This window comes from Mugil cephalus, chromosome 5, assembly GCF_022458985.1.
Source record: "Mugil cephalus isolate CIBA_MC_2020 chromosome 5, CIBA_Mcephalus_1.1, whole genome shotgun sequence".
Taxonomy (NCBI): Eukaryota; Metazoa; Chordata; class Actinopteri; order Mugiliformes; family Mugilidae; genus Mugil; species Mugil cephalus.
Window position 1 is genome coordinate 5,533,617 of NC_061774.1, and position 17,577 is coordinate 5,551,193.

At 37.9% G+C, this 17,577-nt stretch overlaps 3 protein-coding genes across 4 annotated transcripts in view; all 3 read right to left on the reverse strand.

Annotated features, from left to right (window-relative positions):
- LOC125008396 (signal-regulatory protein beta-2-like) overlaps positions 1-12,278 on the reverse strand; it is a 27,534-nt gene extending 15,256 nt beyond the window's left edge. The window contains exons 1-4 of the mRNA XM_047585612.1: positions 12,236-12,278; positions 11,777-12,100; positions 11,332-11,667; positions 11,100-11,213 (exon numbers count right to left, since the gene is read on the reverse strand). Of these exons, the coding sequence (XP_047441568.1) occupies positions 11,100-11,213; positions 11,332-11,667; positions 11,777-12,100; positions 12,236-12,278 (817 nt within the window). The remainder of the gene's footprint in view (positions 1-11,099; positions 11,214-11,331; positions 11,668-11,776; positions 12,101-12,235) is intronic.
- On the reverse strand, positions 3,719-5,489 carry LOC125008395. Its single transcript, XM_047585610.1, has 3 exons — positions 4,747-5,489; positions 4,463-4,631; positions 3,719-4,051 (listed from the first exon to the last, which is right to left on the reverse strand). The coding sequence occupies exons 1-3, from the start codon at positions 5,315-5,317 to the stop codon at positions 3,925-3,927; spliced, it is 867 nt and encodes a 288-aa protein (XP_047441566.1). The 5' UTR covers positions 5,318-5,489; the 3' UTR covers positions 3,719-3,924.
- LOC125008387 lies at positions 5,670-8,807 on the reverse strand. Of its 2 annotated transcripts, XR_007112883.1 has the most exons (3): positions 7,394-8,807; positions 5,934-6,169; positions 5,670-5,823 (listed from the first exon to the last, which is right to left on the reverse strand). XR_007112883.1 is itself a non-coding variant. In XM_047585605.1 (2 exons), exons 1-2 carry the CDS (start codon positions 8,567-8,569, stop codon positions 6,137-6,139), a joined length of 1,209 nt encoding a protein of 402 aa, XP_047441561.1. In that variant the 5' UTR covers positions 8,570-8,807; the 3' UTR covers positions 5,670-6,136. The 2 variants fall into 2 exon arrangements, 1 of the variants encoding a protein (XP_047441561.1); XM_047585605.1 differs by having other exon boundaries at positions 5,670-6,169.
- Positions 12,279-17,577: the final 5,299 nt, after the last annotated feature.

A 17,577-nucleotide genomic window follows, 5' to 3' on the forward strand; every position in this document is an offset into this window, starting at 1 on the left:
ACAGCTCAACCAGGACAAGCCGGAGAGAAACTTTTACCAAATTTACAGACAATATTTATGTCTCTCTCGCAACAAGTAAAAAACCTGGGTATTATTGTTGACTCTGAGCTTGGTTTTATCCCTCACATTAAAAACATAGTGAAAAACTGTATTTTACCACCTCAAGAACATAGTCCAGAGTCTGCTCGTTTCCGCAAACACAGAGACGCTGATGCATGCTTTTATCTTTAGTCATATTGTTTTACCCCAGTTTAGAGGTGCCTAGAGCACAACATAAAAAGTGACCATCTTCCCCAAGTCCCAAGCAGCCACCAGTAGATTTTGGGTTTAATTCCAAAAAAATATTTATTTACAAAGAGAGAAACAAATTTATCCACACCAATAATCTTCTAACAAAGTAACTAAGGGCTTCAGGGTGTACCAAAGCCAAAACAATTGGAGGAGGATGGAGCCCGGTGCCGACCAACGGCTGCCATCTTGGTTCTTTATAAGGTGGGTGAGCATCCAGTAGCAGCCAATCGCACGTTGGGTATGGCCCGTTCTCCCAATCACCTCTCCACTATGGCACAGCCCTATTTGCATATGGGATTAGAAAAAAAACACAGGACACATGCAGCACATGGCAGCCCTCTAAAATGACCACAGCCATAACACATATTGACTATTGTAATGCCCTCCTTTCTGGTCTTCTCACAGAGAAACAAAAATCCTTAACAGTTACTTCAAAGCTCAGCTGCACATGTGCTGGGGAAGACCATAGACAGCATATAACACCAGTTTTAAGATCTCTGCATCAGCTCCCTGTGTGTTTCAGGATCGATTTTAAGGATCCTTTTACTGGTTTATAAATGTCTTGATGGTCTTGGTCCCTCATATTTATCAGATCTTCTTCTTCCACATCAAACCCTTGCAGCTCTAAGGTCCTCTGGTACCGGCCTTTTAGTGGTTCCTAGAGTCAAACAAAGAAGAATGGTGAGGCATCTTTTCAGTTTTACAGCCCATGTCTATGGAACAGCCTGATGAGGACCTCAGGGCTGCACAGAGTGTTGATATTTTTAAAAAGAGACTCAAGACCCACCTTTGTAGCTTATCTTTTTTAGCTTGATTTACGCACACTGGATTAACATTAGTTTATTTATTTATTATATTTATTGATCTATCCACTATGTAGATATTTATTTATATTTACTTATTTATTTAATTTTAATTGTTTACTTTTTATATATTATTATTATTGTTGTTGTTTTTTATCTTTTACTCAGGCTCTAGTGTTTCCTCACTGAGGACCTTCCCTTTCTGGAAGCTGTGATCGGTTCTGGCTGTGGCGATGCTGTGGGGATGGTCCTGGCCCGGCGGGATGGGGGGCCCGGTCACTGCCTATGGATGTGGCATGGACTTCTCCACCAGCCTGTGCCAGGGTGGTCCCTGCCGTGTTGCCCCTTCAGTTGGGGGCTGTGAACGCCTTCTAGTGCAAACTTTCCTCCGTGATGACGTTTCCTCACTAGGCCATCTGTGCTCAGCCATGTTACTCACTTTATCAGTGCTCTTTCTATCCCTGTGCTCCTCTGTGTGCTCTCTTACACTCACTGATCTCCTCAACTCTGTCTTCCCATTGGACAGCAAGTTAATAAAATACACTACCTTCTCTACTTTCCACCACAACAGCAGGTCCAGGTGCTCACTATCTGTGCTGGGACAATCAGCTGTTCATTTAAGTCAGCCCTCAGCTCCCAGGCTCTGCCTACCCTTAGCTGCCCTGCACTATGTCTGATCCTCTCCGGTCTGGCTTTTTCTTCCTCCTGTACAAACATAATATGCATATTCACTTTTCAAGCAGATAAGGAATTTACTTCAACCCGTTTTTCCTCAATTGCAGCTGCTAAACATTTCAGCACCTGGTTGTGATGCCAGGTTTATCATCCTTGGGAGAGACACACATACACACAGCCTGTCTTATGCACAAATGAGTAGTGTATATCACTTTAAATATATAATATATATCACTTCCATATGATCTGAATTTTGATCCCACCAGGCCAGTCATCTAACAAAGGCGGAGGTAGTGGAGCCCACTTCTTAACAGGCTATGTGTAGCGGGGTTCTTCTTGTCAAAAAATATAGCGTTGACAAGAAGCTATGTTATATTTACAAAATAGCAACAACTATTTACAAAAAATAGTGGCTGTTCGCACTGCTGAAACAGGTAATTCTTTCTCCAGCACAGCTTGCAACACCACCTCTCCACACACATATGGACCAAATGGCTGCCTCATAAATGATCAGCCCCTCCCAATGGGCCTGACACAAAAATAGTAGTCAACTATAACAGAAATGCTTCCAACCTAGAGAAACAACAAAAAAGTACATTTAACCATAGACATCCAGAAATATTTAAGGTATTTTTACCCTAATATATGTTTCAGATCATCGTAAATACTGAGAAACACCCTTTTATTAATACAAACAATATTCATTTGCATCTGGTGACCTTTTTCCCGCCACATACCCTTTAAAGCAGCAGGGAGTGGATAGGACCCTGTTTGACCGACTGCACCTGAGGAGCGGGGAGGACAATTCGGTGTCTGCGGTGCAAAATGTATGAACAGGCCAGTGAAACTTCAGTTCCAAGCTGCTTCTCTAATTGCTATGCCACAACTCCCCCTAATCCCTGTTTGTATAGTTCATTAATATTACAACAAGCCCACACATTCTAATAACTATGATAGATGGATGTCAGACACATATCATATGTTAATACCAAGTGTAGATGGACTTATGTGGTGTAACAACAGAATGAGGTTATGTTAGTGAGACAGTGCCATAATTAACGTAAGATCACACTACTCACATTCTCACACTTTTCTTCTTTAGTTCTTTCTTTAACTAAATTGTCATGATCGGGAGGCTTTTGGAATATGGCAACACCACTGCTCAGAGTTCTCCTGTTCTCAGAGTTATTCTGGTTCTAGAGGCCACATCTTTCAGCTGTAGTTTTGGATTTAAACATGGAGGTGTCCATTTACTTTGAGAAACTGAGAGTGTTTTAGTCTGGGCTGAAAATTACTTTTTTTCAAGGTAATGTTGCAAACAGAGGAGCTAAGTATCCAGTAGTGACTACACTGTAAAAAAAAAACTATTGTTTTTACAGGAAAACGCTGGCAGCTGTGGTTACCAGAGAAACCCTGTAAAAAATACAGCCGTACAGTGGATAATTTTACGGTCAAAATATGTTAATTGATTTACAGTGATTTAAATTACATCTGAATCACATTAAAAAACTGTTAAGTCTACAAAAAGAATGTGTTCATTTCACATAACAGTGATGTATATAAATAGACCATTTCCTGTATTTTTTACATGTAATAGTTGCTTATTGTGCATCAATAAATTATCAATTTAAGAGGGAAATATCAAATAAAAAACTAATTTAAACTGGTAGAACAACAGTAAAACTTTTCATTTTAAATGGAGCTGTTCTGTATATCATACATGAAATCTATTCATAATATACTGTATTTTTTATGTTTTAATAATCAAGTTATTATGTAAAATTTACATATAAACCTGCAAAATTATTTATACTACTCGTACACCAAAACATACAAAAATACATCATGAGAAAAAACGAGAGGAAAATACCACTTTTGGAATATTTATTTAACAGCCATCATCAATAGTTTCAATTGGATGATTTTTCTTCTTTTTAATACAACATGCAAAGAAGGAACAAGTAATGGATGTTTTGACTGAATACAGGTTGAAACACTGAACAACAACTGACATTTCTTGTCTGGAATGTTCAACAGTATACAGTAGTTTTTTTTGTAACATATACAACATGTAAAGAACATTAAATGTTTTTTTGTTTTATTTAACCTACTGAACTTCCTACTGAAGTTCCACAGACAGAGTCCACATTTAGGCTCAACGCCACTCGTGATCGGCAAGTTCCTGTATCAGGGTGAGGACTCGTGGGTTCACGCTGAAAGGACGCTTGTTGTTTTTATTCTCTACTTTGGTTCCTTTTTCTGGATTTATCGAGAAAAAGCACCTGTAGAATAAAAGCATATTAAGCATTTTCTTCTTGCAAGTCTTTTGTTCTGGGAAGACTGTTTGTCTCACTGTTAGTACTTTTTTCCATTACTGTGAGCTATGCGACGCCATGAAGGTCAATGTGAAAAGTTGGCGCTGAAAAAATGGGCGCTACTCAGTAGTATTAACAGGTAAAAACAACCAATCATGTAAACAAACCTTTGCAGACTTTGGATTTTGATTGGATAGGGTTTAGTGATGAATGTAAAAGGCATATTTCATTTGGTTATCTCATAACTACAAAACCTTCGTTCCTGGAGGAACGATATTTGAATGGACCTGCACCAAAGGGTTACGACTAGGAACTCAGAGCCAGACTCCAGGGCCCAGAGTCCCAGGTCAGAGAAATGAGCAAGCCATGTTTACTCACCGTTGAAGAAACTCCAGAGTTGAAGCCAGCTCAGATGGATAGTGGATATTAAAACAGTAGTAGCTCCCGAACATGAGGCACAATGCAGGGATGAAGGAGGAGATGTTTGTGTTGGTAAGGTTTCGATCCAGACACAGCATATACCTTGTTGAGGAATAGCAGGACTGTCCTATTAACAAAATATTTAACAGGTTATATTAATAAGTGCTGCATTCACAGGACAAATTCTATAAACAGTGCAAATAATAATAATAAAAAAAAAATAGATATGAAAACAGACTTACCACAGACAATAACAGCGGGTGTCAGAGGCACTTGCTCCAGTTGGACCTCCTCTGCCAGACACATATCTTCGACATGGAAGAACATGAACTCCTCCTTCTCATCAAAGTAGCTGAGCAGTAGCAGGACCATCTCTATCACATCATCTGAGCAGCCACTCTGTGGTCCCCGCATCCTCTGAAGCCTTGCATAATTCTGAAGGAACTTCTTGCTCTTGTTGACACAAACTGTGGTCAAGTAGTCGTGAAGCCTTTTTCCCTTCAAATCCAAATTTCGTGTGAATGTCTCTTTGAGGTCAATCCCAGTGAGTTCCATGAAGTGTACTGACATGCCAAGTTCATCAAACAAAAAGGGCCAATCCTCTCTAAGGCATTTGATACTTTTTCCCTGATTGATATGCTGACGCTGTGTGTAAAAAGTGGACTTCATTAGACATTTTACCTCCTCTGGATTGGCGTCAGAATTTTGGAACATCATCTTGAGTTTTTCCATCTTTTGCTGCTGGCTTTGTTGAGTTTCTTGAAGTGGCAGAAATTTCACATTCCATCTGATGCAGCCGTAAGTGTCCTGCATTGCTGCTCTCTCTTCTAACGGGATCTCGTCTGTGTGGTCTGAGTCATCCTGATGTTTTCTTTTTCTTATTTTGGGGGTCGAAGAGCGCCTCACATTTTCAATTCTGTTTTGCAATTGTTTTACGAGGGAGTGGTAACCTGCTCCAACAACATCACCCTCTATTACATCTTTCAGAGATTTGGGATATTTTGCCACCATTTTTTTTGCAACGTCAGTTGAATGCTTTTTACCTACATGAGGGCATTTTTCCATCATCTCATTTACAACAATACGGACCATTTGCCGCCTCAGTTTTGAGCCTGGCCTTTTTCCCCTCTCCAAAGACTGCATCACTTTCTCAGGAAATTTACTCCATGGAATTTCAAAGTTTTCTTCCCACTGTGTGTCAAGTGTTGGGCTCATGGAGGAGGTTGATGATGAACTTTGGGGTGAAACAGACTGCGATGACAGCGACTGGATAGGTGAGGCTTCCACAGATGATAGTGAGCTGTTCTCTGGAGTTTGGTCTTTAAATGGCAAAAAAAAAAAAAAAAGAAGATAATGATTCAAAGCACAATATTACACAATGTCCATGTCTGCTTTTGATTTTAAATAGTTGTGTGTTGTTTGTACTTACATTTCTGTTTCCAAACGGAAAGAAGCTTTCTGGCTTGTATAGGTCTTAATGCTGTCATCAAATCAGCCTCTGTTACGAAGCGTAGATCATCATACGTCTCGACTCCAATGGACTGCAAGTGCTCTTCCAGGATATTTTTGTTTACTTCTTCAAGTTCTGGTAGGACTTCCATGATGGCAACATCTAGGAAGGTTTGCCCCAAGTCACTCATATTTGCCTTGAAGAAGAAATGTCACCTTCAAACAGAACAGAAAAAATATACAGTACATACACTTAACAGAGCAGGGAGATGCATCAGCCAACACTTGCATTAATGTCAAACTATTTGCAGTGAGAACCAAGTGAGCTTTATTTGGTTTTTATTTTTCCACAATACTGTGCTTTAGTGGTATGACTTGGTATCCATCAAGAATGTATGATACCAAAGGATAGAAATCGGGCAGGTCATTAATGTTGATACACTGTAACCCAAGACTGTCCTTTGTCACAGAGTACAGATGGTATTTTGAGAGGAAGACACCTTTGTGGATATCCATCAAAACATACACAGATGTGTAATTTTGAATCAAGATGAGTAGAAGTTCACCAAACTCCAAACACTCATCATTTCTGTACACAAGAAACTGCCCTTTTTTATATGCAGTGCCCTTGTACTGAATGCCTGTGGTAACTGTGGTATTGCTTTGTGAAAAGGCTAACCCCCTGACTGCATGTTTAATAGTGTCACTGTAGAGGTTGGGATAAAAGGCAAAGCTGTCCTTCACTTGCAGTAGTTTACTGCATTCTTGCCCAGCTAAAAGATATGCCTGATACATCTGATGACGCTCTGACAGAGTCTGACAAATGTTTTTGAAGTTTTTCAGGTGTCTGGCACATCTTTTAAAATAACTGTGCTTGCTCTCAAACCTAAGCGTCCATAACCTAATCAATGGACCAAATTTCAAGATTAGTGCTGAATAATGGCGCAAATAGTGGTGCTTGGGTTTTAGTTGATTTTCGGGAAACAACGTCTTTCTCAACTCCAAATATTCCTGGATCAAAAAGTCAAGATATGCTATCTGGGGCAAGGAAATGTTATGAGCACAAATAAGATCCACAATGTCTTTTAGCTGGAGAGCTAACTTTCATACTTCATCCTCATGGTTTTGCACTTTGTCACCAATCAAAACTGGTAGCAATCTTAAAAGGTTCCAGTTTTGAATGGCTTGCCCTGATAACTTGGCTTTGTCAGGGTTCACAGCACATGGCTTTGTCTGTGCTTCAGATCCTTTGTACTTAAACTGTTTGATGCGCCTGTTTAAGAGTGAGTATGTGAACCATTTTTTCTTTTTTATAATGTTCTTCAAGTACAGTGCTAAATCATATGACAAGACTCCTTCAAAAATGTCATGACCTAAGCAAGGGGGGAGACCAGGCTGGGAAACGTGAAAAGACTGAAGGGTATTAAAGACAGAGTTTACCTTTATTCCTCTGATGTCTTGGAGGTTTTCAGCCTGGAGATCAGCAACAGCCACGTCATATCTCTCTGGGGTGCGTGGAGGACCACAGGCATTTGGATCAGCCTCAAACTCAGTTCTTCTGATTTCACAGTACCTGCAAAAATATTGAGAGCAGCTGAAATTCTCGGTAAACCCACCTAAGCAGTGAGAACCCAAGTTATCCCCAGCAAGGCAGTAAAGACCACCTTTTACGGTTTCTCCATCTACATTTATTCCATCTGTCTCCAAGGATTTCAAATCTGCCAACAACTCTGAAAAAACCTTGGCTATTCCAAAACGCTTAAGATCACTCTCAACACACAACAAGACTAAAAACATATTATCAGTATTTGAACGCAAATGAATGGGTAAATTTGCTAATGAAAGATAGACTGCAAGAACTTTGTGTGTCTTTTTAGCAGAACCAAGGGGATTCACAATTTCAAATGAATCTTGGTACAAAATCAGTTTGAGGCTCTTAGGGTTTTCATTAAAGAACTGGTGAAATTTGAAATTTTGTCCATCATATAAATCCCTAAAAACCTCTCCATCAGGATCTCCAAACTGTTGTGACTGTACATTCCTCCCTAAATGTGACTGTAAAAAGTTCTTTAGAGTTTCTGTCACTGGTATATAGTAGGCCCACTTTTGTGTCCTGTTTTCATCCATTCCCAATGCCACTTTTTGGGGTTCCGTGTATTTAAACATTTTTGTGAATGTCTGATTTCTGGAGTATGTTGATCTTAATTGTCCCTGATGACAGGCAGAGAACAAGTCTGACTCTTTAATGCAGTCACAGATTTTAGCAACTGCTTCATCTGATAGGCTCATATCATTTTTTAATAAAGAACTTACTTTCGTTATTGTGTAGGCTTGACCTAACTCGTGCACATTTTGCATTTCCTCAACAATAGTTTGTATAGTAGAGGCAGGAATAAGCAGCTGACCTTGCAGTTTCAGGTAAAAGAGACACATGTTTCTAAGATAAGACTGACTATCATTCTCTGGCATATCACTGGCTGCACTAGTTGTTGGCATGGCTTCATGCGTGTCTTCTAAATCATCTGTGGTGGCAATGACATCAGGGGGCTGAGGGCAAGTTTCTCTGTGCACGTTATCAATACTTTCAGGGGAGCAAGCTTTATGCTTTCTACACATGTGAGAAGTAAATGATGACTTTTTTGTAAACACGTGCTTACAACCGCTTACTGGACACAACACAGACCTGCCCTCTCCAATATGATCATTTAAGTGAGATACTAGCTCTCTCACTGTGTAAAAATGACACGCACATAACGAAACTGCACATTTTAAATCTGCAACAGCTACAGCAGCTTGTGGTGCAGGTGCATTGTGCACACGATAAAAATGGCCCTTGAAAGCTGAGTAAGTGGTAAATGTTTGACTACAGTTGGTGCCAACGCATTTGAAAAGACAACGGGGCTCATTCCTATGCACTCTGCAATGTAGTACATAGCCCTTAAATGTATCCAGTTTCTTTTTACAAAAGATGCAAGTGATCATTTTAAGAATTTTAAGTGTTTGCCTGTGTTTTTCAGCTGAACTAAATTATCAGTAATTGATCTAGCTAGCAGCTAATGGACTTCAATATCAATTGGAGCTTGCTTACGTCATGTGCTTTCACAACCATTTTCGTTTTTTCTCGAAAAAAAAGTGGAAGCTTACCGTGCAAACTTTAGATTTCCGCTTAAACAGCAGCTGGTAGATTTGTCCTGAAAACTTTTTAAATGTTCGATGAATGAAGTAGTCCGAAGATTTCTGCTCTGCTCCGCTCCTGCGTTCTCTTCAGCAAACGCTGCCGCTCCTGTTCGCTCGTTAGTGACGTCAGCTGCAGCGTTTCTCCCGCTCTTTCCACCCTCACTCATTATCCAATCAGAGACGAGCTTCAGCTGCGCAATTTGAAATTCTAAATTTGCAAATCTGAAGTTAGAGGAGGCTGTTTAGTCTGTGGTAAATGCTTAATATTATTTTTTATTTAAAATATTTTAAAATATTATATTAATATTAATATTATTTATCAAAAGCTGCAAGGTGAGGAGAGAAACAAAAAATCAAAATCAAACAAATTATTATAGTGGAAGCCTATATTTTTGTATATGAATAGGCCTATAGGGAAACTCTCAGGTACAATGATTTTTTTTTCGAGTGAAAACATTTTTATTATCTCAGTTTGTATTGTTTCATCAATCATGTTAAAAGTACAGCATAAACTTGTAAAGTGACTTACATTTTTTGTATTTTTCAAAACAAACTGACTAAAACTATAGTTTTTACAGTATTTGCATGTCAAATTAACAAAACAATTTTGTTATCAGTATTACAGTATTTCTCAGTTTTTGTTACCAATATTTGTAGTTTTCACAAATAAATTTGATTCTAATCACATGTTGTTGTTGTAAATATAACAAAAACATTCTGTTTAATAGTTTATAAAAGTTCACTGTTATTTATACAAGAAATATACGTTTTGGGGTTTACAATAATTTTCTGTAGTGATTTAACATAGTTTTTATGTAAATTTCACAATCATTTCTTACAGTGTAAGTAGACCAGTTGTGTTACTGAGAATCTGTTTGTGTTTTGCTTCATAGACTAAGCTCAGCCACCTCATGTCAGACAAATAGCATCCTTAGACACCACATAAAGAATTATTATTTTGAACAACCAATATGAAACATGTACAAAAGAAATACAAAAAGACAGTTTAGTTATTTAGATTTGCTTTATATGAAAAATACCATTAAGTATGTAATAACAGCAACCGTACAAACTCATAATTATATCCTCGTAATATACTGAAAATAAGGAGCTGTGACTTTGGCTCTTAATGTGAAAAAGGTGGCCACCATCACAGGTTGGTAGCTGTTTAGGTGAACATCAGCTCAAAAATATCTTTTTGTTTAGAAGTTAATAGTGGGATCTGAACACTGAAGTCTCTAGCCACAGTCATGACTAAGACAGCCGATCATTTTTTTCATAAACTGATCTCAGCCATGTGTGAGTCATTCACAAAGATTTTTTATTTATTTATTTATTTATTTATTTTAGATGATTATACATCAAATAAAGAATAACTGTTATTATTGCTTTGAAGTACTGTGTGATATATAAAAAAAAGTACACAAGAAATACAACATGAAGTTAATATTATCACTATGTCATTATACATTATATGTAAGGATTTAGATTTTCTTTATATGAAATACAAAAACAGGCTTAAAATAAAAGTAAGCGTATATAAAGACTCATCATGTTATACTGGTAAAATAGTGGAAGCATGGTACTGTGTCTTTGACTTTTATGATGAAACATCCCTTTCTTGCTAATGAACTAAAATAAAATAACAACCCACAACATTTTTTGTTACTCACACGAAGGGTTAGAGCGACAAACCAGCCCACAGAAACATAAACTCATATTCACATATCCAGGGACAGAAACATTTCCTTCACTCTTGAGCCTTTTCTGATTCATTTGTCTTGTAGTTTTCCCGCCAGACAAATAGAACATGTGAAGAGGTGCTTTCTATTCCTAATGATGAATAAAACAGAAATACTGATTATTCAGAAGGATTTAGTAGATGATTTACCAACTTAAAGAAGTTAAACTGTCTTGAAAAAGTACACTTGATTTACTAGAATGTTAAAATTTCGTAAACTGAACTCACCTTCATATTGTTCACACATTGCTCTTGGAGTTTGACAACAGATGAAAACAAAATGTGCGATCATAGATATGGCCAAGCAGATTGTTGTTATCACCAGCGCAACTAATTCAGAACCTGCTGCGTGAGCTAGAAAACAGAGAAAATGATACCAGAGCTTCAGAAAAAGACTATTAGTCACAATGCCCTCAACGTATTTTAAGTAATAATTCATTCATTAAAGACAAAATCCTACCGGTCTCCAGTTTAGTTCCATTTCCAAATAATATCTCTCTACATGTGGCCACAGCACAGTAGTAAGTCCCAGCATCAGAGGAGCTGACGTCCTTAGAGAAGCTGTAGACACATCTCTTCTGAGTCTCAGATCTCTTCTCACATTTGTTACTAATATCTCCATCCGTGTAGATGATGTTTGGATGAGTCTGTGATCCAGCTCTGAACCACAACACACTGAGATTTCCTGGACACATCTTGTTCTCAGAGTCAGAGAGGACTGAACACTGGAGAGTCACTGAGTCTCCTGGACGGACTGGATCTGATACTGTCTGAACAACAGTCCTCTCAGTGTTTCCTGATTTAAAATAAAACAGTATTAAAAACTGAGCACTTCCAACCATATCTTGGGCATTTTCACATCATGATAAGAAGGACTGGAAAACTTAAAGTAAATCAAATCTTACCTTCTACTAACAAATATGTCCCACTCCATTTAGTCTTTATCCACTGTGTGACTCCACAGTGGTACATTCCTTCATCCTCTTCAACTGTGCTCATAATGGTCAGGTTACTAAAACTGTTATCAGTACGTAAGTCAAATCTTGATTTTGAAACGTTTGGTGCGTACTCTGTTGCAGATTCAAACAATGTTACAATTATATTGAGAGAATCTCCAACACTCTGCTTGTACCAGTGGATTTTTCTGTCGCTGATATCTATGCTTGGTATAACACATGTAAATGTGGCTGGTTCACCAAGATGAACTGTTTTCACTGGAAGCAGCGTATCTGAATTAAAGGAAAACATAAAAAATAATTAAACCATATTGTGTATGATGTGCAAAAATTCTGCTGCAAAATCGTCTCTTTAGTGTATAAATTCTCCACTGAGAAAACCTTTAGACAGAACAAAAGAGCACTTACATACTGGATGAAGACAAAGCAGTGTAATCCATAACACAATCATCTTCACATTGTGTCTTGTTCAGAGACTTTTTTGTATTTAAGAGTGTGAAGGAGATGAGAAGGTGGTGACGTCACATCATAAAATGCATCTGATTGGTTTACTGAGAATAGTTTCAAAAGTACACTTCCTGTTACATTGGTCTCATACAGGGCTTTGTGAATCTGATCGCCTCTCTTTCATGTGTTGCAGCAGTTCTCAAGTCTGATTGCTTTACTTGAACTGTTTATCCTAGGTGACTGTATTTCTTCATCCTTGGTCATCAAGTAACAGTTGGTATGGTCACTTCTGCTGCCTGTGGTATGTCCTACAAGAAGGGTTTAAAATGCATCACAGTCTGAATCTTAGAGGAAACATCCACAGGCTGGATCTTCACTGATAATGGTTGTGACACTGTAACAAGTGTTGATTTAGCAAAATAAAGAGTTTACACTTGGTAGTAACATATGATCTGTATCTGACATCCATCTATCATAGTTATTAGAAAGTGTGGGCTTGTTTTAATATCAATGAACTATACAAACAGGGATTAGGGGACGTTGTGGCAAAGCGATTAGAGAAGCAGCTTGGGACCAAAGAGTTACTGGCCTGTTCATACATTTTGCAGCGCAGACACCGAATTGTCCTCCCCGCTCCTCAGGTCATCAAGCAGCAGTTGGTATGGTCACTTCTGCTGCCTGTGGTATGTCCTACAAGAAGGGTTTAAAATGCATCACAGTCTGAATCTCAGAGGAAATATCCACAGGCTGGATCTTCACTGATAATGGTTGTGACACTGTAACAGTCAGAGGAGCCTGAAGGCCAAGAGTGTTGATTTAGCCTCACAATGAACATATTCAACAACATCAGTTGTTGAATTTCACGTAATGCTTATCGCAGAGTTTGGGAGTTGGAACAAATTTGCTGTACTGTTCTACTTTGAACTGCTCTGGAACATAACCTGAACCAGGTCTGTAGTGTGAACAGCGATACATCAACAAGACAAGACACAATATACAAGCAGGGATTTAAGTCTTGTTCAGGCCTCACAGAGCCATAGTAATCAGGATTCATCATATGGGAACCATGAATGTCTGATACACATTTTCTGCCAAGCCAATCTATCCTGTGACTGGTTGTAGTGAAGCTCTTCCTTTGCTGTTGGGAGGATCCGCCTCTACCTGTGATTGCAGATAGGCTCCAACTGTGTAGGAGTCTATAAAAGCCAGACTTCCTCAGTTTATTTGCTCTCTCCCACCTGGACCCACAAGATCCCATCTGTTTGTGTTTTGTTTGGTTTTTGGTTACTTTGTTTTGTACCACACACATATTGCTTTCAGTACATCCAACCTCATACGTCTTTATTGGTTTTGTAATTATTTGTTATCTTTCTTAGTAAAATTATTGTTTAAAATTGATCTTTCTGTGTGGCCCTGCCTGCTTTGTTGTGGCCTAAACTCTAAGGTGATGGTAACACTTGGGGTGATTCCATCAAATATGTGTTTCACCTTTTTTGTCCATGTAAAATGTCTGCAAAGTCACAAAGCCTGAAGTCTATATCAGTCTGAGTTACTCTTTCTCACAGTGTCCCAGTGGCTAGTGATCATAACCTACCATCAAATGGCTGAGCAAAAACAACAGAGAGTGCCAGCTGACCAATCAGAGCAGCTATTTTCAGGAGGGGTTCCTTAAAGAGACAGAAGCTAAATTTCTGCTGCAGTAATGTAGAGTATAAGAAAAATACCATCTTTCATGAATATCAACCCCTGTAAAAAATATTCTGGTAGACCTCCAAATATAAAATCATGAACTTATAAAACAACATATTACTGACCCCTTTATTAAATTAAACTGAATTAGAGATCACACACTTCAAAGCAGCACAAGACGTATGTAGCAGGAAATGCACTGTGAATGTATTTTCAGTGAGATGCATTTGAAGCAGATGCATTTGGTGGTGTGAATCGCCACACCTCCTGGTCTGACGCTTAAATAAAGGTCAGCGAGTTTTCTAAGACAGTGCGGTAGCACTTTCTATGATGGTTGTATTTATAATGCCCTATGAATGCACTCATAATATTTTATAAGGTGTCTATAAAGCATTGTAATGGTCATTGTTACATCTATACATATTCACAAGCCGTCATAACCAACTTCATGATGCCACCTACGGGTAATCTGCGGTGCCTGCATGATATGCGGTAATTTAATGTCTCATTAGGCTGCTTTAAACAAAAAAACGTGATCTGCTTGTGTGTTTTCAATCAAACCTTTCTGCATAAAAACAAACCCAGCTAGAGCACAAAAGATTTGCCTGTTCTTCTTGTAGTTGCTGTCAAACCATCTCCTGACCTATGACCCTGAATCACCTCACCAACCCAAAGGCACTTTTAAGAGCCACATCTCTAGGAAACCGCCGTGCCACTTTTGTGGCCTGTTTCACGTGTTTCATGTGTTGTGTAATGTGCTCAGAAAATTGATAATCATTCTGATTATGTGTGTTGGTTTAAATGAAAATAAAGTAAACTAAATGCATTCCTTTTGTCTTTACTGTCCAGGCTCTCACTTCATTGTGCCTCATATTAGTTTATAATAGTCCTATATCCACAACACCTCATTTGCACTAATTTACCTTAAGCTGACAAATAACACCTATGATATTAACATTGTGTATATGGGGTAAAGATGCCAGACTCAGGACTTAGTTCATTGCACCTTTTAATTACTCATAGTAACTTATATCTGTTAATAATAGTGTCATATTCTTGTCACTTTACTTAGCGCTCACAAATAGCACTTATGATATTGCATAGCTGTTTATAACTGTGTGCTGTAGGGAGATGTATACATTATTATAACTTTATTATATATACTTATAGCTACAGATATAAGGGACTATAGTAGAAGTCAAAACTCATTATGCATCACTATTCATATTTCGAAAAGCAAAGTAGTTATGATGCATCATAAAATTAACAAGTGACTAGGCAGATATTGACATATTTATAATCCACTATTCAGATTACAATTATAATCATTCATAACCAGTTGTCATAATGCATCATGAAGTTGGTTATGACAACTTGTGAATATGTATAGATGGTAATAATGACCATTATAATGCTTTATAGACACCTTATAAAATATTATGAGTGCATTCATAGGGCATTATAAATACAACCTTCATAGAAAGTGTTACCGACAGTGACAAGATGGTTCTGCTCTGGGTTACTTTGCTTCTCCTTCATCTAGGATGTAAGTGATATAACATAAAACATGTTAACTAGATCTGTAATGATTCATGCTCAAATTGTGGACTAAATGTTACTTAACTGACTTGTGATGAACTATTCCTTAATTTATACGAAAGTATACGAAGGTAAGTTCTGTTTACTGAATGATATACTTAAATTATCTATCAGCAGACACATTTCTATGTGGTTTTATGTTCCATGTGTGTCTTATTCATCATTAGGCCCAGAAAGTAACTCTTCACAAGATAACTTGAGACAACCGGTTAATGATAATTTAAGTAGTGACACCAAATCATGTGATTTGTCAGTGTTTTAACATGATCCCCAGCAGAAGCAATAAGTAAGTAAGTATACAGTATATGAGCGCTTTACTTTCTGTACAGGCTGAAGATGATCTGAACTATGCTGCTACGCAGCATTTCACTGGAGGGAAACCAACAAGGGAAAGAAAGAAGAAAGAGTTGTACAAACAAGAATGTGTTTTTGTCCATTGCTGGCTGAATATACTGTATATCTGTGAATTGTGTTTTCTTTTTAAAATTCATCAAGAGAGAGCTGTTAAAACAAAAATGTGTAGACTACATGTGCTTTATGATCATTCTCTTACCAGGATTATGAGTTTATATGTGCATGTTAATATGCTTTATATACAAAATTATAAAAGTAAAAAAGAAAAACATTTTAATGTTTTTAGTTTTGTTTAAATTAGCACATTAAAACTATTAAAGATTGTATTTTTTTTTTTCGTTTTGTTTTTTTGTCCTATTTGTTTCCAACCTTTACGTATCTGTTTTAATTATGGTCTTTCAAATATTAATTGCCATGTGTAAAGACATTATGTAAATAAATGACTCATACGCTGTTACAATATGAGACAGACTACCACTTTTCAGATTCTGAAGCACTTGTGAACTTATTAATAAATTCTTTGAAGTGCAGTGTGGTCTGTGTTCTAGTGATGTGTAACTCCTGAACGAATGGTTTGAATCTTGAGAGTCATTTTTACTGACTCCTGAGTCATGAGTCCTCCTCTTTAATAACTCATTCACTAACTCGTCCCTGCTACTTCTTACTAACTAACTGCAAGGAAGAGACCAGATGTCACTATTGTGTTACTGCCATTGTAACTGTATTTGTATAAATCAAGTTCATATCCGTATTAGCCCCATGGGTAAAAGGAACACCTCTGATTTCTTGTTTTAACTCAACTCCACTTTCCCTACATGCTGTGATCCATGAATGAACGAATCACTCAGCTGCTCACAGTGATCTGGTCCCAGTCTCAAAATGAATGCATCACTCCTTTACCTGAATTGAAAATCTGCTGCTCTGGTAGTGTCTGAGTGACACAGTAGAAGCCACTTCCACTGTCTTTTCTGAAGATAATCAACTGTAGTGTGACTCACTGCTGCTTGTGTGCTGCAGTGTCCTCGCTATTGAATTCCACCCATTCAACATCACAAAATTAAATGAAATAAGGAAATACATTTTTGCAATATCGTTAATAAAATAATTCACTAAGTCTCATTTTAATGTTTTTGGAAAACAAGAAAAAACGCACAGTGATGTATTGGATAGCATTGATGCCTCATAGTGTTGTGAATTGATGTGTTGATGAAAAGAAGTGATCACCACTGACAAGTCTTCTCTTGCATTTAAAAAAGCTTTATTACGAGAAAGAACAGTGTCAAAAACTCTTTCCAAATCTGAGAGAGCTTAAGGTGCCAATTGTAGAATCCCCTATTCCTCAGCTCCAACACTCTCCTCATATCTGGTTTCTTATCTCCGAAAACTCCACATTAACGAACAACACGACCCTAACCCTTTTACGACTGATATTTTACAGAGTAGTTAACCTTTTAACCTTTAAATAATGAACACTTTCCAAAAACACAGGAAAAAGGAAGGGGGACAGGAAGAGGACCATATACTACAATAGCAAGAAGGTTCTGGGTTCAGGTCCTGTTGGGGTGGAGCATGTTCTCCTTGTGTCTGCATGGGTTTGCTCTGGGTACTCCGGCTTCCTCCCACCTCCAAAGACGTGCTCGTTAGGTTCATTGGTGATTCTA